The sequence below is a fragment of the Mustela lutreola genome, chromosome 12, assembly GCF_030435805.1.
Source record: "Mustela lutreola isolate mMusLut2 chromosome 12, mMusLut2.pri, whole genome shotgun sequence".
Classification (NCBI taxonomy): domain Eukaryota; kingdom Metazoa; phylum Chordata; class Mammalia; order Carnivora; family Mustelidae; genus Mustela; species Mustela lutreola.
Window position 1 is genome coordinate 71,875,923 of NC_081301.1, and position 23,991 is coordinate 71,899,913.

The 23,991-nt window shown below is 42.9% G+C and overlaps 1 protein-coding gene across 1 annotated transcript in view; it reads left to right on the forward strand.

Annotated features, from left to right (window-relative positions):
* The first annotated feature begins 10,675 nt into the window (after positions 1–10,675).
* Positions 10,676–23,991, forward strand: part of FBP2 (fructose-bisphosphatase 2) — a 32,595-nt gene continuing 19,279 nt past the window's right edge. Inside the window, exons 1-3 of the mRNA XM_059142799.1 lie at positions 10,676–10,969; positions 15,426–15,588; positions 17,603–17,695. Coding sequence (XP_058998782.1) covers positions 10,800–10,969; positions 15,426–15,588; positions 17,603–17,695 — 426 coding nt within the window. The 5' untranslated portion in view covers positions 10,676–10,799. The remainder of the gene's footprint in view (positions 10,970–15,425; positions 15,589–17,602; positions 17,696–23,991) is intronic.

Below are 23,991 nucleotides of genomic sequence, written 5' to 3' on the forward strand. Positions count from 1 at the left end.
AAGTCTCCAGAACTCAAAAAGCACCTTTGGATTTTTTTTTTTTTAAAGTAGCTCTTTTATGATCATTTTTTTAAAAGGTTTTTTTTTTTTTTTTTTTTTTTATTTGACAGAGATCACAAGGAGGTGGGGGTGGGGGAAGCAGACTCCCCACTGAGCAGAGAGCCCAATGTGGGCCTTGATCCTAGGTCCTTAATACCATGACCTGAACCAAAGGCAGAGGCTTAACCCACTGAGCCACCCATGTGCCTACACCTTTGGATTTTTAACCACCTTGTAGCTTTGTTGGTTCTAAAAGCAGTGGGGGAGATGGGTGGTCTGGGAGCCATTTCTTACTGTTAAGAGAGCTGGATGGGAAATGATACTCCCTTAATTCAGTGCCACAATGAAACCAAACAAAATCACAGATAACTTTGCTGTACCGTTCGAATGTTCTGTGTGGTGACTTTGGATGAGGCCATTGGTTTCAGAGTTTTCAACTGGTACTTGTTGGTGTTCGCTGTGGATGGGTGCATCCAGTCTTTTTTAACACTGAGGAAGATAGTCACAGACTTAAAGAATCAGCAGCACAAACAGTAATTCTCTGATGATTTGTGGAATCTCAGATCTGGATTTGACCTTGGAAATGCTGACATGCCTTTCACAGATGAGGACAAAGAGAGTGTTCACTGAGCATTACGTGGTGGTGTGGCGGGAACTCAGGTCTGCTGGATCTAAGGCTCCACGTGTAGTCCTACTCTTAACACATAGTATTCTCTTTGCAAAGGAGAACACCCCCTTTCACCACTCACCTGGGGATTTTCTATTAGGTTCCTCAGTAACAGCGTCAGCAGGGTTTGTAAAGGTTCCCCAGGCCTCCCTGCTGCCACCTACAGGTCTCACTTTGGTTCCTACAGGTTCCGTAGCTGTGTCCCTCATGTTCCAAGTTAAAATCATGCCAGGATGTAAGCCTAAATTCTAAATATTTCAAAGTATATCAGCAGAGGAGTTTCTCCATGATGGCATGCTTGTTGTTTCATTTTTCACCAAAAGCTAAGTCCAGTTTGACTTAAAGCATCTGGCTGGCCTGGCTTTGCCACCATACTATGCCACTGGGTGATGGGACAACCTGTGACCAGGAAGCGGGTAGAAACTCCAGATGAGCATCATTGGTTCTCAAAATTTCAGAATGATTATTGTGGCAACCTGTTACTGCTCCCTCCACCTTAACCTGCCAATGCCATGTCCATATCCAAATCCTTAGAGCCTATGAACATGACCTTACTCAGAGGATCTTTTGCAGATTTAATTAAGGAATTTGAGGTGAGATTATCCTGGATTACCTGGGTGGGTCCATAATCGAATGATAATGCGATTTTCTAAGAGACACACACACAATGCAGTGTGAAGATGGAAGCAGAGACAAGACCAATGTGTCCACAAGCCAAAGAAAGGAATGCCAACAGCCACCAGAAGCTGGACGATTCATCCCTACAGCTCCAGAGGGAGCACCCAGCAAAATGAAATACATAACAAATCTAACAAAATAGAAGATCTACAAAACTCTGATACATGAAATCAAAGAATTAAATCAATGGAGAATCACTCTGTGTTCATAGATAGGAAGACTTAATATTGTCAAGATGTTGGTTCTTCCCAACTTGATTTATAGATTCAAGGCCACCAAAACAAAATTCTGTTAAGTTTATTTTATGGGTATTGACAAACTAGTTCTAAAGTTTATATGGACAGACAAAAGAATAGCCAACACAGTATTGAAGGAGAAAAACATAATTGGAGGACTGATGCTACCCAACTACAAGACTTCTATAAGTCTACAGAAATTAATGGAGCCTGGGTGGTTCAGTCAATTGGGCAGCCAACTTGATTTCTGCTCGGATCATGGTCTTGGTGTTGTGGGATCAAGCTCCCCATTGGTCTCCATGCTCAGTGTGGAGTCTGCTTGTTCCTCTCCCTTTGCTCCTCACCCTGCATGTTTGCTCTCTCTAATAAATGAACAAGTAAATAAGGTGTTTTTAAGAATCTAGAGTAAGACAGTGTGGTATTGGTGAAAGACCAGACAAAGAGATCAGTGGAACAGGATAGAGAGTCCAGAAACAGACCCTCATAAATATCGTCAACTGATCTTTGACCAAGGAGCAAAGGGAATTCAATGAAACAAAGATAGTCTCTTGAACAAATGGTGTTAGAACAGCCAGACATCCACATATACAAAGTGAATCTAGACACAGATCTTATACCCAGCACAAATACTAACTCAAAATGCATCTTAGGCTAAAATATGAACCCTAAAACTCAGGAGAAAATCTAGATGAGCTTGGGTATGGTAATGACGTTTTAGATAGAACACAAAGACATGATCCATGAAAGAAGTAATTGATAAGGCAGGCTTCATGCAGATGAAAAACTGCTCTGGGAAACACAGTGTCAAGAGGATGAGAAGACCTGTCACAGTCTGGGAGAAAATGTTTGCAAAAGACACATCTAATATAGGACTGTTACCCCAAAACATACAAAGAACTCTTAAAAACTCAATAAGGAAATGACTGCTTAAAAAAGGGCCGAAGACCTTAACAAACACCTCACCAAAGAAAATACTCAGATGGCAAATAAGCATACGAAAATATGCTCCACGTCATATGTCATCAGGGAAATGCAAATTCAAGGAACACCTCTACTTACTTTTTAGAATAGCCAAATTCCAGAACACTGACAACACCAAATGCTGATGAGGATGTGAAGAAACAGGAGCTCTCACTGCCCGTGGGAATGCCAAGTGGTACAGCCACTCTGAAAGTCAGCTTGGCAATTTTCTTGAAAAACCGAACACACTTACCACATGACCCAGCCATCACAGGACCTGATACCCAAGGGAGCTTACATCATACAAAATCATCATACATCATACAAAAATCATACAAAAATCTGCAGAAATTTATTTAGAGCAGCTTAATTCATCATTGCCAAAACCTGGAAGCAACTAAGATGCCCTTCATTTGCTGAATGGATAAACGCACTGTGGTCCACCCAGAAAATGGAATATTATTCGGTGCTTAAAAGAAATGGACTATCAAGCCATGAAAGGACATGGAAGAAAATTAGATGTGTATTTCTAAGAGAAAGAAGCCAAAATGAAAAGGCTGCATGGCATATGACTCTAACTATATGTATGATATTCTGGAAAAAGCAAAACAATGGACGTAGTAAAAAGATCAGTGGTTGGCAGAGGTCAATGTTAGGGGGATGGGGGTAGGGGAGGGGGGTGGGGAGAGATGAACAGGTGGAGCAAAGAGGATTTCTGGGGCAGTGAGAATACTCTGTATGGTATGATATGATGATAGATCTATGTCATTATATGTTTGTCTAAACCCATAAAATATGCAATACCAGGATTGAACCCTAAGGCAAACTATGGGCTTTGGGTGATTGTGATGTGTCCACGAAGGTCTTTCTTTGTAAAAAAAAAAAAATGTATCACTCTGGTGAGTGAGTTGGTAACAGGGACAGTGCACGTGTGGGGTACAGGGAGAAAAGGGAAATCTCCACATCTCCTCTTGACTTTATTGTAAACCTAAACTGCTCTAAAAAAACTCCCAAAACCCAAGTCTTGGGGGTGCCTGGGTGGCTCAGTGGGTTAAAGCCTCTGCCTTCGGCTCAGGTCGTGATCCCAGGGTCCTGGGATTGAGCCCCGCATCGGGCTCTCTGCTCAGCTGGGAGCCTGCTTTCTCTCCTTCTCTGCCTGCCTCTCTGCCTACTTGTGATCTCTCTCTGTCAAATAAATTAATAAAATCTTTAAGAAAAAACCCCCAAAGTCTTAAAATCAATTAATCAATCAATTAATTAATTATTTTTATTTAAAAAATTTTTATAAACATATAATGTATTATTAGCCCCAGGGGTACAGGTACCCTCACCAATGTCCATAACCCCACCACCCTCTCCCTACCTCCCCCCCGGCAACCCTCAGTTTGTTTTGTGAGATTAAGAGTCTCTCATGGTTTGTCTCCCTCCCTTCCTACCCCCCAAACCCCCCACATTGCATCTCTACTTTCTCATATCAGGGAGATCATATGATAGTTGTCTTTTTCCGATTGACTTATTTAGTGAAGCACAATACCTTCTAGTTCCATCCACATCACCACAAATGGCAAAATTTCATTTCTTTTGATGGCTGCATAGTATTTCATTGTAGATATATACCACATCTTCTTTATTCATTCATCTGTTGATGGACATCTAGGTTTTCCATAGTTTGGCTATTGTGGACATTGCTGCTATAAATATTCGGGTGCACGTGCCCCTTCGGATCACTATGTTTGTATCTTTAGAGTAAATACCCAGTAGTGCAATTGCTGGGTCATAGGGTAGCTCTATTTTCAACTTTTGGGGAACCTCCATGCTGTTTTCCAGAGTGGTTGCACCAGCTTGCATTCCCACCAACAGTGTAGAAGGGTTCCCCTTTCTCCGCATCCTCGCCAGCATCTGTCATTTCCTGACTTGTTGATTTTAGCCATTCTGACTGGTGTGAGGTGGTATCTCATTGTGGTTTTGATTTGTATTTCCCTGATGCTGAGTGATGTGGAACACTTTTTCATGTGTCTGTTGGCCATCTGGATGTCTTCTTCTTTCTTTCTTTCTTTTTTTTTTTTTTTAAATATTTTTCTTATTTATTTATTAGAGATCGAGAGAGAGAATGAGAGGAGAGAGGTCATCGAGAGAAGCAGACTCCCTGCTGGGAAGGGAGCCCAATATGGGATTTGATCCTGGGACTCCAGGATCATGACCTGAGCTGAAGGCAGTTGCCTAACCAACTGAGCCACCCAGGCACCCATCTGGATGTCTTCTTTGCAGAAATGTCTGTTCATGTCCTCTGCCCATTTCTTGATTGGATTATTTGTTCTTTGGTGTTGACTTTGATAAGCTCTTTATAGATTTTGGATACTAGCCCTTTATCTGATATGTCGTTTGCAAATATCTTCTCCCATTCTGTCAGTTGTCTTTTGGTTTTGTTAACTGTTTCCTTTGCTGTGAAAAAACTTTTGATCTTGATGAAGTCCCAATAGTTCATTAAAATTAGTTTTTTAAGATTTTACTTATTTGTCAGAGAGAGAGAGTACAAGCAGAGGGAGAACCAGGCAGAGGGGGAAGCAAGCAGGCTTCCCACTGAGCAGGGAGTCCCATGTGGTATTCGGTCCCAGGACTCTGGGATCATGGCCTGAGCTGAAGGCAGACGCTGAACTGACTGAGCCACCCGGGAATCCCAAGTCTTGAATTTTTAAAAAATGCATAGCACGGTGAGAATAAGAGTAAAAAGCACAGCGGTTACCACTGAATTAAAAAATAGCTCTAACATGGGCTCGTTCCACTTTAACTTTGTTTTTTCCACTTGACGAATGTATATAGCACTTCCCCATATAGTTTTTAGGCACTGAAAACTGGACTTAGTATATTATAGAAGAGTAGAAATTGGATTCTTGATTTCCCATCTTTGTTTTCTTTTATCCTGCAAAGTTGAAGCTTAAGCTGATTTCACTGGTGCGTGAGGAAAAATAGGGTGATCCCCCAAACAATCAGATTTCCAAGGTGCCTGGGTAGCTCAGTCATTGGGCGTCTGCCTTCGGCTCAGGGTGTGATCCCGGGGTCCAGGGATCGAGCCCCGCATCAGGCTCCCCCCTCAGCCAGGAGTCTCCTTCTCCCTTTCCCACTCCCCCTGCTTGTGTTCTCTCTCTCCCTGTGTCTCTCTCTGTCAAACAGACAAACAAACAAAAAAACAAATAAATAAATAAATTCAAATCTTAAAAAAACAACCAGATTCCCCACGTGGAACAGCTTACAACGGCCTCGGTGTTCCACTCAGATACACAGCAAACACTGCAGTCCTACGGGGGCAAATGTGTGCACATTTTTAAACATTTCGCCTCAATCGTGTTTTTTTTTTTTTTTTTTTTTTTTTTTTTTTTTTTTTTTTTTTTTGCCTGATGGCACTGTTTCTTATAATAAAATCTTCTCTGATTGACAACTTAAAAAGCAACCCCATACATTGGGATCACATGGGGGAGTGAATGGAAACCCTCTTAGCAGGGTTTTGCTAACGAAGAAGCGTCCCTTGGTTGATCCTCTAGAGTCACGTTCCAGGTCCTTGTCTTCAGATCCTGATCCAAGAGCAAAATTGGCTCGACTGTCAGGGGTTCTGCTTGTCCTTACTCACTCAGACTGTGAGCATCCGCCATCAAGCAGAGCAGGGCTCCAGGCTGCTTTGGGGTCACTGGCAGATCAGTGGCCCTGAGCTAAATGAGGGCTGGGTACTGCTCTCCCTCTCTGCCGGCTCCCACCATGGCCGCTCTGTTTCCACCCTGTTGTGTGCCCTGAAGGAACTCTGGCATTTGCTGAAAGGTCATCAGTTGCAATTTTAGACCACTGGGTAACTCGAACTTGTAACATTTAAGTGTAGCTGCAAAAGGGGTGTGATCGCTGCACCCAGCTATCACCCAGGGCCAGATGGTGGCACAAATAGCAGACCCTCCCCTGTTCCCTTTGTGGATGAGTCACTGACCACTTAGAAACGACACTAGCCAATACCACTCCCTCCTCCATCTCCAAGGTCTCCAGTCTTCTCGTATTCTTAACATGCGCGTGTGCCTGGGCGCAGAGCTTCTCTGGGAGTTTACCCTGAAGTACTGGTTGGTTGGTTTCACTTCCAATCTTGCTAACATATACTTTTATAAAACATAATAGAAAGAATTACAGGAAAGGCCAAAGAAGAGAGTTATCCTTTAAGGAGAGTTTCAGTTGAGGGATGCAGCAGACTGTGAATCTATTTGATGCCACTGCACGGTGTGCTTAAAAAATCGTTACAGTGGTTAAAAAAAAACCCAAAAAAACCCAAACCTGGAAAAATGAAATAAAAAACAATTACATATAAAATGCAGTTCCTGATTATTTAGTATTAGATTAAAATTTCATTTAAATTTAAATTACATTTTATTATTAGATTTATTATTATTATTTTTAAAGATTTCATTGTTTTTTTTGAGAGAGAGATGGAGAGCCAGATAGAGAGAGAGAGAGAGAGAGAGAGCAGGGGAGAGGAGAAGAGGGAAAGGGAGAAGCAGATTCCACACTGAGCAAGGAGCCTGATGCAGGACTCGATTCCAGGACTCTGAGATCATGACCTGAGCCAAAGGCAGATGATTAACTGACCGAGTCACCCAGGCACCCCTTATTGCTAGATTTAAATCACATTTTAATACAGACAGAGCAAACACAACATAGGACAATTGCTATAGACATTTCTAAATGTTTTGAATATTTCTACTAACTTGGTCACGGACTGGTACAGTTTGCAGACTATCCATGATCCATTTTGTATTTTGTTCTATAGTAATATGAATTTTTTAAAAAAGTGTACAGCTATTTGAGTTTAACACACGTATAGATTCAAATTGCCATCACCGGGGCCCCTGGGTGGCTCAGTGGGTTGAAGCCTCTGCCTTCGGCTCGGGTCATAATCCCAGGGTCCTGGGACCGAGCCCTACATCAGGCTGCCTTGCTCGGCAGAGCCTGTTTCCCGGGCTCTCTCTCTGCTTGCCTCTCTGCCTACTTGTCTGTCAAATAAATAAATAAAATCTTAAAAAACAAAACGAAACAAAACAAATGAATCGCCATCACCATAATTCGGAGAGGGAACAGTCCCATCAGGCGACAGTCCTTGTCTCGACCCCCCCCCCCACACCTGTAGACCCTGGCAGCTATGGGATTGTTCTCTTTATACTTAATTTTGTTTTCTAAAAATATAAATGGAATCATATCACAGGTAATCTTTGAGAGTGGTTTCTTTCACTTAGTACAGTGTCTTTGAGATTCGTCCTGGGGCTGCATGCAACAGGTTTGCTCCTTTTTATTGCTGAACTCTAGTCTGTTTTACAGCTCTACCCCAGTTTGTTTATCCATTCACTGAGGAGCACTTGGGTTTGCAGTCTCTGACATTATAAATAGAGCTGCTATAAATATTCATGAATCGGTGTTAGTGTGCATAGACATAATCCTTTCTCCAGGGAAGATGTGAAGGCCCACTGACCGGCATCCTTTCGCACGGTCACGTGGGAAATCCTGTGATGACAATGTTGTACTTCAAAGGAGATCTGGAAACCAATAACCAGTACACAGTAAGTGTACTCACTTACTGGCCCAGGACTCCTAACACCCGGTTACATCTCCTACTATAGTCATGTCAGAAGAATCATTGTTGATCAGACAAAACTTGTTATTTGTTAATGGCAACATGACTCGGCAAGTAAAGAAGGTTCCCTCCATAGTTCTCACCATTTCCCAAAGCTCTCAGAAAAAAAAGAGAGCTCTCTGGTTTAGATGCTGGTGGTGTCAAAATTTAAGTGTTCTGACAGAGCAGGTATCCACAGCTGTATCTTACTAAAGGCTCACACAAGCAGGTGCACAAAGATATGGAAGCTCATTGAAACATTGTTTCAAGAGTGAACATTTCCAGAATCATCAAACTGTCCACACCTTGGATTGCAGTATATCTCTGTGTACCAACATGGATATGTACTTCTGAGATGTTTGCTATGGCAGCCACTTGAGATGGGCTGGTCTATGGAATACCAGTGCTCAACCCCCATAACAAGGGGTCCCCATATGACATAAATCTGGTCAAAGCTATATAAGCAGAAGTCCACTGGTGTGTGTGTAGGGAGAGGGCGGGGGAGAGTGTTCTGGGGAAATACTTCTTTTCTAATAAAAGGCAACTGATGTGATGGGAGCGCCCTTCTCCCCTCTTTGGGTCTTCAGTGTGGGCTAGATATTCAGAATGGTGGCTGCCATTTTGTGCTCTTGAGGTGTCTTAGCTTAGTAGCAGAAGCCAGCTGACCAAAGATAACAGGAGAGACAGAGGGGCTCCTCATGGAAACTTTGAGTAGCTAAATAAATGCCAGCAGCCACCTCCTAGTGAATTCATGAGAAAACATGAGAAAAATAAACTCCCGCATATCTAAGTCGTCTGAGTTTTCTCTTGCTTGCAGCTAAACACATTCTGATTGAATTAATTGTCAGAAAAAAAATCCCATCGCAACGTCTTCATGTATATTCGGCAGAGCAATGTGCATATTCTATTTTGCAAAATGGAGTTATATATGTACACATAACAGTTACATATACATCTAAAATAGTTATATATACATAAGAGTTAATATACATCTAAAAAATCTAACAACAACAAAAATAAAAACTCTAACAATAGTCGTATATACATCTAAACCATAGGTACACGTAATTATTAAATACACATCTAAAAAATATACATCTAAAATAGTTATATATATATATCTATAATAGCTCAGAGGTACTGAGTATCTACTATGTGCCAGGCTCATCTTTTTGTTTTTAACCCTGACAATGACTCTATAAAGGTAGGTGTTTTACTGCTATTCCCACTTATAAGAGAGAAAACTGAGGATTCAGGAAACTTCCCGGGGATATCTAGCAGGTAGCTAACTAGCTTGGGACTCAGTGCCGGGTGTGTGTGCCCCTACAGAACCTTCTTGGTCCACCCTAGGCAGGCCCCCGCCAGTGCCTATGACCCATACAGACCCCCCACCAACCCAGTTAGTCCTACAGAGTGGGTTGGGGGCTGGACTGGTGGTGAGGTCTCTCTCTCTTTCTTTCCTTTATTCATTCTTTCAAGATTTTATTTATTTGAGAGAGAGAGAGAGCACGAGCAGGGGGAGGAGCAGAAGACCCTCTCTGAGGAGCAGAAGTCCCATGGGAGACTTGATCCCAGGGCTCGATCTCAGGGACCCTATGATCATGACCCAAGTCGAAGGCAGATGCTTAACTGACTGAGCCACCCAGGTGCCCCTCACTTTTCTTTATATATTTTCATAATGTTTCCTTTCAGTAAGCAAGTAGCATTTTTGAATTGAAAGTGCAAATCTAGGGTGCCTGGGTGGCTCAGTGGGTTAAGCCGCTGCCTTTGGCTCAGGTCATGATCTCAGGGTCCTGGGATCGAGTCCCACATCGGACTCTCTGCTCAGCTGGGAGTCTGCTTCCCTCTCTCTCTCTCTGCCTACCTCTCTGTCTACTTGTGTTCTCTGTCTGTCAAATAAAGAAATAAAATCTTAAAAAAAAAAAAGTGCAAATCTAGAGGACTTGATAAAAAAAAAAAAACCCTGATGTGAGACACTGCGCTAGGAGGGTAATTTTCTTATTCTAGATTTGGTTATCTATCATGGATACCCCTTTGGTCACATGTGCTTTTGGAAATAAGAAGCCCCCTTTGCAAACGTTTATGAAAGACCCCTGGCTAAGCGGAACCAGGATTATCTCATCACCTGACCTATACCCCAGATAAGTTACTTGCCAGCATGCCTCCCATAGGCACAGGGGAATTGGGTTCTGCAGTGGATGTATGCAAAGCATCCCGATTCCTGGAAGGAGAGGGTTTTATGGATTTTTTTTTTTTTTTTTAGTGGCTGGATTTCTCTTCTCCCACCAGTTACTGAAGGGTTGCTTCCTGGGATCATCAAGAAAAATGAGGTGTGTGTTTCTGGGCTGCCTGATTCTATTTGCAGCTTGCTTATGGTGCTTTGGCATCCTTCCAAATCAGCCTACCAGAGAGATTTCCTTGAGGGCTTGCCCAGTTGTCTCAACCACGTGGGTCGGGGCACTTTTTCCTTAACGGTCCTGGCAGGACGCGCAGGAACCAGCTCTGATACCAACTGAGCTACAGCCTTTCGAGATAAACAGGGCTTCCTGGGAGAAAAGAAGGATTTGCAAAGTTCCCCGCCACGATGTCGGACAGAAGCCCCTTTGAAACGGACATGCTCACCCTGACCCGCTATGTTATGGAAAAGGGGCGTCAGGCCAAAGGGACTGGGGAGCTCACGCAACTGCTGAACTCCATGCTGACGGCCATCAAAGCCATATCCTCGGCTGTGCGCAAGGCCGGCCTGGCCCACCTGTGAGTCAGGGGGGAGCAAGTGCGGGTGCTCAGACCCGCCCTTGACACGCAGGGATTCAGGCACGGGTGGGGCATGGGCAAACCTGCAGGTGCTCGGGGAAGCTGCCTCTGTGTCTGGAGGGAAGGTGATTTTAAAGTTTCTGTCTCTGATGAAGGGCTCTTGACTTGTTTCAAGAAAGGAACAAAATACTGGGAGAGATGGTATGGAGGAAAAAAAATTTTTTTTCTTTTTCTTTTAAAAAAATGTTTAATTTTTCCAGTTGTCATGTATTATAATGATGACCAGCTCAGGGGCTTGTTGCATTTCTATAGGTTGAATTATCATGATTTGTTTCTTGCTGTGCATAGAAACAGTGAGAAACACTTGAGATTTCGCTTTAGCTCCTAGCAGATATGAGCATTTTATTGCCATGAACTTTGCCAACGGTGCTAGGAGCTAGGAATCATTTACAAAATAACTCCCTGCCCTGAAGCTTCAGTCTTATTTTGGAAAGGAGTCTTTTTTGCTTTTAAGACAATTTTTTGTTTCTTCTCTGTGACTCTTTATCTTCTCTGCTTGGCGTGCAGGAAGCTGGGATGTTCTGGGTTGAGGAGGAGGGAATGCAGAGCGCTCTTTCACTTGATTCTCTTCTGTACTCCTTCCAAGCGCAGAATGAGGCCAAGTTCATGCTACAGCTGCTGACTGTCACAGCTGCTGACCTTAAAAATAAGTTGCTTATTTTGCCAGCAAAAATGAGTTTATTAGGAATAGTAGAGAATTGCAATCTGGGACAAGTAAGCTCTGCCAAAAACCATAGGCTGGTCTAACAAAGAAGAAGGTTATTTTACAGAGGAGGAAATTGGCAGGGGTTGTTTTGAACGAAAGCCCATTGGTGAAAAACAAGAGTTCAGGGCCTTCACGGTTTTTTACTGATTGCGTTGCTGGGCTAGTCAATTTCTTGGAGGAGATGCCACCCACATCTTTTCTTATAGGAGTCTGTAATTAATTGATGATTTCTGTTAGGGTTTGGAATTGACAACACTTCCGGCAATGACCTCCAGTTGTCCAGTGTGAGGGCTCCCCCTTCTGGCCTCCTGACTCAATTTTAGTGAGGTTTACTTTTAATAAAATTTCACAAAGCCAAGTGTCCAGTTTAAGTCTGTGGTAAAAAGAAGCTGATTTTCTCTGGGGTTCCATCTTCTTTGTAGCAAGTCCAGTGGAGGTCTTCTCAAAAGTTGAAAGGATCCATTATTATTATTCCAAAAATGAAATAACAAAAAGAAATAACAAAATCTGATAATTTAAAATATTAATTCTTAACAATTTAGTACTTATAATACAGAAAAAAATTGATAGCATTATGAGGCACCTGAGTGGCTCATTTGGTTAAGCATCTGACTCTTGATCTCAGTTCAGGTCTTGATCTCAGGATCATGAGTTCAAACCCCGCATCGGCCTCCACACTGGGAGTGGAGCCTGCTTAAAAATAATAATAATAATAATAATAATAATAAAGATGTATTATGATCGCCTTTCCCCACTCTCTGTGCTATAACTGTATTATTGTGTCATCCAGCAATAATGGCCAAGCTCTACAATTAAGAACTTTCGTGAATGCGAGGTGAAGCCATTTGCCTCTGTCCTGCTCCTATGAGGTGATGAGTTATGCTGAGTGACACTAAATAGGGACTTTCTCTGTCCCTGCAATATGGGCCCTGCTATGCTTAGAGCCATTTTCTGGGCATCTCCGCTGCTTGCTGACATTTCTGTATATTCTACCCACCTTAATGCACTTCTCCTCTTGGCAGGATGCTTAGCTAGGCAATGGCGGCTGTGGTAGGGTTGTACTAATTGGCTTCAGAACTCTTAGCTTTGTGGCTGTTGAGCGTCCAGATTAAGTAGACTCAGGAACTGGGTAATAGGGGCTTCATTGAACTTGGCTCTTCTTCCCGTGTGATTATCTACACTCTCTGGGACCTCAGTTTCTCATTTGTAACCTGGAGGGGATGCTAATATCCCCTAGCTTACAGGGTTGTTGTAAGGCTTAGTGGATCCATGGGATGAAGATTTCAAAAAGGCCAGATCCATAATAAATGCTCAGTAAATTCTCATGATTATAGTGGTTCCCAGTGCAGATCCGAGGAAATTTGCAGCTGGCTGGGCCATGCTGCTGACTGTCCACTAGGTGGCAGGTGCAGACCACCGAATCAAGATGTCAGGCTCCACCTTTTTCTCAGAGGCCATGAGACAGGGGTCCTCAGGCTGGCAGGAGCCCCACACCTTGCCAATTCAGATGACGTCCTTCCCTAGCCCCTCAGTAAGAAACACCAAAGTGGCAGCGTGAGAAGCCCATTGTCTGGAAATTCCTTCTTTCTAACGAAATGCTGAGATTAATTAACAGGACAATGGAACAGCAAGGGAATTGCTTCTCATATTGCTAGAGGGTTGCTCTCTGTCCTGGAGCAATTCTGCTCACGAAAATGGGACTTCCACATACTTCTGTCCCTTCCCACTTAGGGGACCTCAAGTCCCTCATTCTTTTGCTTCCTTTTTCTGGGAAGATATTTTTAGGCACAAACTTAATGAATGCCAAAGGGATCAGAAATTTTCATGGTGTTTTTTTTTTTTTTTCCTTCTTTTTTGGTCTTCTCGTGGCTATAAGAAGAAGGGAATGCTAGAATGCTTCTTCTGGAAACATCTTCATGGTTTTCTACTGTCAGTGGTAGAATATTCCATTTAAAAATTGTCAGTAACGTTTTTCTTAAAGATTTTATTTGCTTATTTGACAGAGAAAGACGCAGTGAGAGAGGGAACACAAGCAGGGGGAGTGGGAGAGGGAGAAGGAGGCTTCCCGCCGAGCAAAGAGCCCAATGTGGGGCTGGAATCCAGGACCCTGGGATCATGACCTGAGCCTAAGGCAGATGCTTACCAACTGAGCCACCCAGGTGCCCCAAAAATTGTCAGTAAAGTTTTAATATTAGTTAAAATGGCAAAAGATATTGTCCTGTGGGTTATAAAGCTCTCTTGCATCTGTGACCTAACTTGGAGCAGTTGTCAGACAATTAGGTCTCAGTATGAATGAGCTTTCATTCTTTTTGGAAGGAGGGATGTTGTTGGGGGTTAAGAGTAGATGGCATCTGGAAGAAGGCTGTCAGTCAAGGAGGGTGGGAAATGAGTTGTCTCCTGCTGAGGGTAGATCAGTGGTTCTCAACCCTGGCTACCACTTGAGGATTCCTTCAACAAATAAATGACATTAAATAATGGAGAAGTAGGGAAATTACTTTCCTGCCATGCCTTCTTCATAATTCGTTGAATGTGTATTGAGCATCTACTATGTCCTTGAGCACTATGGAAACCAGTACAGTAGGCCAGCAGTCTAGCATTCAGTGAACAGACAGTCCAGCAGGAAAGGTTTTTGCATGAACAGGTCATGAACTGCTGTGGGAGGGAGGGATGATAGGGGATGTGTCCAGTGTGGGGAAGCGTCCCACTACAGTGGAACCAAAGAACCTTCCAGAAGGGACGAGGAGGGAGACTAGTGAGAAGCTGATGGTTGGCAGAGAGCATTCCTGTGGAGAAACACCATGAGTGAAGGTGAAAAGGAGAGGAACAGTTTGCTGGGTGCTGGTGGCCACAGGACTTTTGTACTGTTGAGATGAAAAAGGCTTGAGCGGGGTAATAGCCACTCCACTTTTAGAGGGATGAGTGTGGAAGAGTGTGGGGGTAGGATGGCAAACTCAGGGGTACATGTAAGGCAAGTGTGTGTCCAGTGGATTCTGGAGGTGAGACTGGCTGAATGAAGTGAGTGGGACAGGGCTTTCTTGGTGGGACCTCAGGTCCACCGTGGGGAACCTGGGAACTCAGGGTGAGACCAGAGTTATCTGGTTGGTATTTTAGAAGGATCCTATCCATGAGGGTGGGAACTGGGAGACCTTGCATATGGATATTCTAAAATAAAAAGCTAGATAGAATTTTTCTTACATTGCTTGAAATGGCAATGAAGAGCAAAATTAAACTAGTTAATTGTGTCCCCAACTTTCCTTCGTAAGGAACACAAAGCTGTCAATGGGGCTATTTTTCATTCGACTCACTGGTCCACTATTGGGGTAATCAACAGATACTTGAAGCTTCCGGGCTGCAAAGCCATGAGCCTTCATTTGTTGGAGTCAGTAAAGACAGCAATGTGTCTGAGTTTACGAACTAGTCCTTTTCCTTCTCCTCCCACTGCCCAATGCTGGTTTGTGTTTTATTAAGACTGAGTTCTCGGTAGGGTTTTTGTGAAAATAAGGGGATAGGACCATACATCCCTGAGGTGTAAAGGAAGCAAAGTTGAGAATCCCTACTGTGAGTCATGTTACACTTGGTCTGTATAATTTGGAGACTCTGCAGCCATGAGGGGAAAAGCTGGCATACAATGGCTTCTGGGCTTCTCTACTGGAGTTTGGATTCCTTTAATTCAGACTTCCCTTTTCTTAGGTATGGAATTGCGGGAAGCGTGAATGTGACCGGGGATGAGGTGAAGAAATTGGACGTGTTATCCAATTCTTTGGTGATCAACATGCTCCAGTCCTCCTACAGCACCTGCGTCCTGGTTTCGGAGGAGAATAAAGACGCGATTATCACCGCCAAGGAGAAGAGGGTGAGAGCATGGCCGGAATGCAGTTCCCCTCCTCACCAGCAGATGACACTACCGAGTTGGGAAGAATCTGGTTGCTTTGCTTTTCTTTAGTTTCTGGGATTTTCCTTGATTCCTTAAATTCTGTTTCCTGAAAAAAAAAAAAAATGGATTGCATACTTCTTTAGCTAGAAGGCTGACACTGTCTAGTGAAAAAAATTCTATGACCGAGTGATTCATTCAGGAAGTAAAACAGAGTAATTAACTGGAAATGCCTCAATGGGTGGGGTTCATGTGTTTTCATGTGCCCGGAATAAGTGTTGCATTTTTTTTTGTGGCTTCAAAGTCATTGAGTCCAATAAAAAGTAGAGTTCCTAGGAAGAGCACCCATCCCACTTTTATGCCCCATTACCCCAACACACACTTCTCCAAGGGAGCTCTGGTTTCAGCAGAGATCTCTTTGTGCCTGAGAAACAGATTCATGTAGGAAAGAAAGCGTAAGGATCATGTGCTGTTGCCTTAATACAATGGCAAACCTGGTCAGTGCAGGGCGTGACCGGGGAGGGTCTGTAGTCATTCTGGTTTCACAAACAGTTCATTAAAGACAGAGGTTTGCTGGTGGCCAAAAATTCAACCTATGCTCAGCTATTATACAAAATAAATACTGGAACTGGTCCTTGTTTTATACATTAGGTGTTGGAGACCATTTCTTCATAATGAGAGGACAGAACAGGTAAAGCCAAATTTATTAAATACCTGCTGTATATCAGGGACTGTGCAAGGTACTTTACTCTCGCTGTGTCACACAATTTAAACTAAACGACGCTGATCATTTTCAACGTTTAGCTCCCACTGATATGCCCCCAATCATCTCTCCGATCTAATTCATCATTTTCCCCACCAGTTGACCCAAGCCATACAGGTCTTAGTGCTAGTTCTTGAATATTCCATGCCTACTTCCATGCCAGCTCCTTGAGCATTTTCCAGCATGTTCCCGATGTTCAACAGATATTTGTGGAAAGCATGCATGCCTGAATGAATGGGCTCACTTGAATTATCTACAGGGAGAATGGGGAATTTCCAAATTTATGGATTATCCCACTTTTTAACCTGCCCTCATCCCCACTGAGCAAGGAATAAAAAAGAAATAAAGGTCAGCTTAAGCTAGGGTATTACTCACCAGAAAGTCAGGGAGAAGTAATTTTAGTGGTGGAAGAGATGACTCCTGTCTTCCTTGATGTTCTACTATCCGTGTGGAATTAGCCAGGAGACTCTGATTCCCATCACTCCAGCTCTCCTGGAACCTTGCACATAGGAGGCCTGTAAAAAGTATCTGGTGATTTCTTTCTACGGAGTGACACCTGGAGCAGCCTGTGACAGCAGTGGGGTGAGCTAGAAAGATCCCACCCACTCTGTCTTCTGGTCTTCACGTAGGACAGGTGGGTCGGCTTCAGCAAAACCTGGGACAGTATTTTCATTCCCATGACTATTTATGGTTACTAGCTCTCTTAGACAGATCCAGAGGCTCTGGAATGTTGTTCTTTTGGCAAAGTCTTTTGGCAAAAACACTCCAAAAGGAGGAAAGCCTGTCTGCAGAGAGGTTCAGCAAGAGTCATGAATAAATCTATAACCAATCTCACCACGGCTATGGATAGAGCTGGCCCGGGTTCACCTTCCACTTCTCTACCCCTCTGGGCCAGTTGTCAGTTTCAGACTGGGTTTCCTGTCACACCATTGTCAGCCCTGAGTCTCCAGGGGGCCGGGGAGGGCAGAGCCAGAGGAAGCGAGGAGGTGGATGGGACCTGGATCGCCCCACGTGGGCATCAACTCATCCGTCTACAGGCAGGTTGGTCCTGGGCTTAGGATTCATAGATGCTGATATACTTTGCCACCCTTAGTAATTGCATTTTTTGGTAAGGATAACCCTTTGCTCTCAATCACTTTTTGATGTAGTGTTGCCTGCCATTTACAGCCACTTACATGGAGTGTGTTGTTTGAAAGGGGACCAATCAGGTGGTTCTTCTCTCCGTGCATTTAGGGGAAGTACGTGGTCTGCTTTGACCCACTGGATGGATCTTCTAACATCGACTGCCTGGCCTCCATTGGAACCATCTTTGCCATCTACAGGAAGGTAAGCAGATGGTCTGATCTTTAATGTCTCCTCCCTCTAGGAGTTTCTGGAAGGTTGCTGGGCTGGGAGCCACGAGTTTGGAGTTCTAGTCTCTGTCCTTCCACTAACCAGACAGGCCACTGTAGGCAAACCATAGCTCGCTCAGTCTCGGGATCCTCACCGGAAGAACTGAACTGGTACTTTTCTGACTGCCTTCTTCACCGCCCTGGTGGGACGGTAACATCAGAGGACAGACGGGACCTGGTTTGGAAAATCTGGTTGTGAACAGATATCAGATGTGGTATTAGGTTCTTGATGGCATTTGAGGACTCCTCTGCTTCTTTGTTATGTTTCTCAAATCTTATTGTATTGATTTTCTATTGCTGCTGTAACAATGGGCCACATGTTTAGAGGCTTAAAACAGTACCCTCTTATTGTCTACCATTCTGTAGGTCAGCTGTCTGAGTTCCCTGCTCGCATCTCGTAAGGCCACGATCTGTGTGTCAGCCAGCCTGGGCTCCTCCTGAGAAACTGGGGGTGGGGCAGTTTGCTCCCAGGTTTGGTTAGGTTGTTGTCAGAATTCAGTTCTGTTTTGTGGTAGGATGGAGGTCCCTGGCTTTTTTTGGCTGGCTGATGCTGGGGCCATTCTCAGCTTCTAGAAGCTTCTTACATTCTGTGTTTTGCGACTCTTGTGTCCTTAAAGGTAGCAGAGGCAGGTCAAGTCTTACTCAGACTTCTAATCTCTCTGATATCCCTACTTTGCTTCATCTCCCCTGGCCTCAGCCACAGAAAGTTCCCTGTTTTTAAAGGCTTATTAGAGGGGCTCCTGGGTGGCTCAGTAGGTTAAGCCTTCGGCTCAGGTCATGATCCCAGCGTCCTGGGATGGAGCCCCTCATCTAGCTCTCTGCTCAGCCGGGAGCCTGCTTTCTCCTCTCTCTCTCTCTCTGCCTGCCTCTCTGCCCACTTGTGACCTCTGTCTGAATAAATAAATAAATAATCTTAAAAAAATAAAGGCTTATTAGGTTAGATTGGGCCCATCTAGGTAATCCATGATGATTTATTTTAAATTGGTAACCCTAATTATATCTGAAAGTCCCTTGTGCCAAATAATATAACACGGTCACAGATTCTGGGGATTAGGATCTCTTTGGGGCCTTTGCCTACCATGCATACCTAACAACAGAGAGGATTTTATGGCTTGGTTTGTGACCATCCTGTATCACTGGAGACTTCATGGCAAACCGCATAACCCACACTGGATCACAATTTGAGGCTCAGTCCTCACTCTAGTCAGGATGGCTGGGCTCTGCCCTGGGGGCTTTCAGTCAGAAGGGAGACCAAGGCTGCTGGGTGGTCTTAAGGATCGTTCTTTTGGGTAATCTTCCCTCCAGGCTGGTTGTGGAGGCCCCTCCCCATGCTGCTGTCTCCACAGCACACATTCTGTCCACTAAACTACCTGGGATCAAATCGCGGGCATCACTGACTTTCTGTGCAATGATTTGGCACTAATTCTGTAATGTGCGTGTGATTAACTTCCTCTGAGTGTTTTCTTTAGTGCTCTTAGATGACAAACATGAGGGAAAGACTGGATCTGTCCCATGTCACCTCATGTGTTGCCTGTAGATACTGATATTTGAAGATATTTCTACTTGGCTGATGGTTGTTCAAAGAAAGAGCCCAGAATTTGATTTTCAAGGGACAAAAGCTTAGCAGAAAACTAACCTTAGCAGGATATGTGAATTAGTCTAAGCTTCTTTCTGAGGAGAACGTCAAAGAGCAGGAGTGGGCTCTGCTACTCCTGTCTTGGAGAACCAAATGGAGGCCAAGCCAGCCTGGACTGGAGGGAACCTCTGAGAATTTTGCTTTCCTACTTGGTGCTTCTCTCTTTTTTTTCTGCCGAGAGAGCAAAGGAGACATTTGCTGAGGGGGCAGGCGAGAATGACTGTGGACACTTTCTCTGGTATTTGAGAGAGTGAAAGACTAAGGTGATGTTTTGAGGTCAAGCAAAAATGAGCCTGGTGAATAAAGGAGCTTTGCTTCTTCCTTTAAGGTACAGCTTAGAGATAAAAATAAAGGGATGGATGGTGTGATCTTCATGAGATTCCAAAAAAAGGTACCAGGTGTACATTTGAGGTGGTTTTAAGCGTTGACTTTTTCATTATGGCTAATACTATGGACTACAGATCGTGAGTTGGCCACGTTCTGCCCACCTGTAAGCACCGAGCCCATGGCTCAGCCCTTGCCTCAGCCTGTGAAGCAGGTGCACTTACTGCTGTCACTTTCCTACTGGTGAACAAACTGAAGCACAGAGAGAATCACCAGTCAGGACCCGGCAGGTCAGGGGTTCAAACGGGCTCTCCAGCTGCATCAGGCTCTTCATAGCTTCTCACGCCCCTCCAGCTTCACTGAGATACAGTTGACATATAACACTGTATTAGAATCGGTGAACAACATAGTGATTTGAGATCTGTATGTATATATGTCCATATACATACAGATACATATATACATACATATACACAAAACAAATATGTATTTTTTCTAGTCATGAGAACTTTTATGATCCACTCTCATAGCAACTTTCAAATATGCAATCAGTATTGTTAACTATCGTGACCATGCTGTACGTTACATCTTTAGGATTTAGCATCGAAAAACCGGAAGTTTGTATCTTTTAGTTACCTTCAACCTTCTGCCCCTCACCATTCTGCCTCTGCCTCTGGAAACTACCAGTGTTTCTAGAAAAAAAGCCACAGGAGAATATCTTCATGCTTTTGGGGAAGGTAAATATTTCTTAAATGAGAGATAGAGAGCAATCGCCATGAAAGAAAAGGCTAATGAACTGTACTTCATTAAAATTAAGAACTTTCATTCATCAGAAGACAAAATTAAGAGAGTGAAAAGGTAACCACAGACTGGCAGAAAAGATTTTCAAGACATAATTCCAAAAAGAGACCTCTCGGCAGAATAAGTAAAGAACTTCTACAAATGAATTAAATATGCCATTATCTCATCAAAGTGCTGGGCAAAGATTAGAACAGGCACTTCACTGAAGAGAGTTTTTCCACAGCTGGTTAATAATAAGCACAAGAGAGATACTTGACATCATTGATCATCAGGAAAATGAACATTAAAACAGTGAGACATCATTCACCGCACAAGAATGGCTAAAATGAAAAGTGCGTACCAAGTGTTGATGAAGAAACTGGGAATTGTACGTTGTTGGTGGGAGCAAAAATAGCACAAACACTTTAGAAAGTTGGGATGGCACCTGCTGATGATTAACATAGAGTCATACATTATGGTCCAACAAATCCACTCCTGGTACGCACCCAAGATGAGTGAGTGCTCGGGTCTGCCCAAAGACACGCGGTAAGTAATCTGTAATAGCCCCTGGTGGGCAAACAGAGCCAAACTGTGTATCAGCATTAGAATGGATAAATGAATTGTGATGCATTCATACAACAGAAAACTACATAGCAATGAAAAAGAACAGAACACTGACATGTGCAAAAACACAGATAAAATTACAAATACATAATGTGAAACAAGCCAGTTACAAAAGAACATATGCTTTAGGATTTCATTAAATGAAGTTCCAAAACAGGCAAAGGTGATTATCCTTTTGATATCTACATGATGAAAGGCAGGGTAGAGGTTACCTTTGGGGAAGGTGATTGTGATTGAGGAGGGTGCAAGAGTCTCTCTAGGTTATTAGAAATGTTCTGCAGTGGGGCACCTGGGTGGCTCAGTTGGTTAGGTGTCTGCCTTCGGCTCAGGTTATGATCCTAGTGTCCTGGAATCAGGCCCCAGGTCAAGCTCCCTGCTCCATGGGGAACCCGCTTCTCCCTCTCCCTCTGTCTGCTGCTCCCCCTGCTTGTGCATGCTCTTGCTTTCTCTATCAAATGGATAAATAAAATCTTAAAAAAAAAAAAAAGGAATGTTCTGTAAATTGATTTTGGTAGTTGCATAAGTGTATATTACATGTATGTAAAAACTCACTGAACTATACAATTCAGATGTGTGTGCTTTGCTATGTGTAAGTTATACCTCAATAAAAAGAAACATGGCCCACTTTTCCATACGCTCTACCACCAAACAGAGTGAACCTTTGCAATTCCCATTAACTTTACTGGTAAGTGGCCATAGGGTGCATCCGTTCCTTTACATGTGACAGATTTAGATGTTTTATTGGGGTAGGAAGAAATAAAAAGATCAGAGAAAGATAACACTAAATTGTTTGCCAACTACTCCGAGATTTCCTGAGGAGACTGTCATTGCAATAGAGATGACTAATGTGAAGTAGATCTTTGAAGTCTCAAAGCCAGGAAAAAAATGAGTCTTTCTATTTTTCATGAGCTTAAATAAATTATAGATGGGTTAACAAATTTCATGGAGAAATAAAACATAGAAGACTATTTGTCTGGTTTTGTCTTGATGTAGGAGAAATCCTATCTAACCATAAAGATAGAGAATAAAATAACTTGGACTGTAATGAATAATATATATACATATTTATTTATTTATTTATAAAAATTTTATTTATTTATTTGAGAGAGAGAGGGTGCATGAGCAGTGGGGGGGGGGGAGAGGGAGAGGGAGAATCAGGCTCCCGCTAAGCAGGGAACCCAATGTGGGACTTAATCCCAGGATGCTGGGATCATGACCTGAGCCAAAGGCAGATGCTTAACTGATTGAGCCACCCAGATGCCCGAATAGTTTTAATTATCAAAATATTGCACTGCAAAAGAAAAGGACACTATAAGTAAAATTAAAAGACAGATAGCATGAGGAAAATAGATTTAACACATATAAGGCATTACTATCTCTCATATGTAAAAAGGTATTAAAATAATCAACACAAAGACAATTACGCTAGGAGAAAAATACACAAATACATGAAAGGGCAACTTACAAAATAAGAAATAAAAATGGCCAAGAATCCTATGAAGTTTACATTGTTAACTATTAAAAAATGGAAATTAAACAAAAGAAATATAATTTTTTTTAGCCTTCGAATTGACCAAGTTGAAAAGATAGTGTTCTCTTATAGTCATCAGATTGGATTAAAGCAAATGCTTTGGGTTGTCTGGATGGCCCGTCAATTAAGTATCTGACTTTTTTTTTTTTTTAAGATTTTAAAATTTTATTTATTTGACAGAGAGAGAGAGAGAGAGAGAGATCACAAGTAGGCAGAGAGGCAGGGGACTGGGGTAGGGGAGGCAGGCTCCCTGCTGAGCAGAGAGGCTGATGTGGGCCTCGATCCCAGGACTCTGAGATTAAGACCTGAGCCGAAGGCAGAGGCTTAACTCACTGAACCACCCAGGTACCCCAAGTATCTGACTCTTTTTTTTTTTTTTTAAAGATTTTATTTATTTATTTGACAGGCAGAGATCACAAGTAGGCAGAGAGGCAGGCAGAGAGAGGAGGAAGCAGGCTCCCCGCTGAGCAGAGAGCCCGATGCGGGGCTCGATCCCAGGACCCTGGGATCATGACCTGAGCCGAAGGCAGAGGCTTTAACCCGCTGAGCCACCCAGGCGCCCCAGTATCTGACTCTTGATTTTGGCTCGAGTCATAAGTGCTGAGCGTGGAGCTTGCTAAAGATTCTGTCTCTCCCTCTTTCTCTTCCTCTCCTCCAGCCCCAACACAATCCCACTGGTGCATGTGCATGTGTTCTCTTTCTCTCTCTCTAAAACAAAACAAAACAAAACAAAACAAAAAAACAAATACTTCTATCACTGATCGTAAAGTTGCAAGTTAATGCAACCTTTTTGAGGGGCAACTCTTCAATATGTATTAACAGTCTTTTACCCAATAGTTTCATTATTTGGAATTTCTCTTCTAAGAATAATCAGAGAAACACACATTTTTAAAATTTATTTTTAATTTTTGAATTTTTAGGAAAACACATATTTGTGTACTAGATTGTTCATCTCAAAGTTGTTTTGGTATTTTAAAAAATGAGGAGAAATCAAAAGAAAAATAAAGGAATACTGTAAACACCTGCACACACATAAATCTGACAGCTCAGATGAAATGGAGCAATCCTTCAAAAATCACATTCTGTTAAGAGAATGAACACAAGCTACAGCATGAGAGAAGATATTTGCAAACCAGTCTGACAAAGGACTCCTTTTTAGAACATAAAAGTGCTCTTAAAACTCAATAGTAAAAATCTCTGAACAATCCAATTAGAACACGAGACGTGAAGAGACATATCACCAAGCAGGTGAAAATGAGTCTTTTGGCAAATAAGCACATAAAAAGATGTTCAACATCACTAGCCATTAGGGAAATGTGAAGTGGGACCATGATGA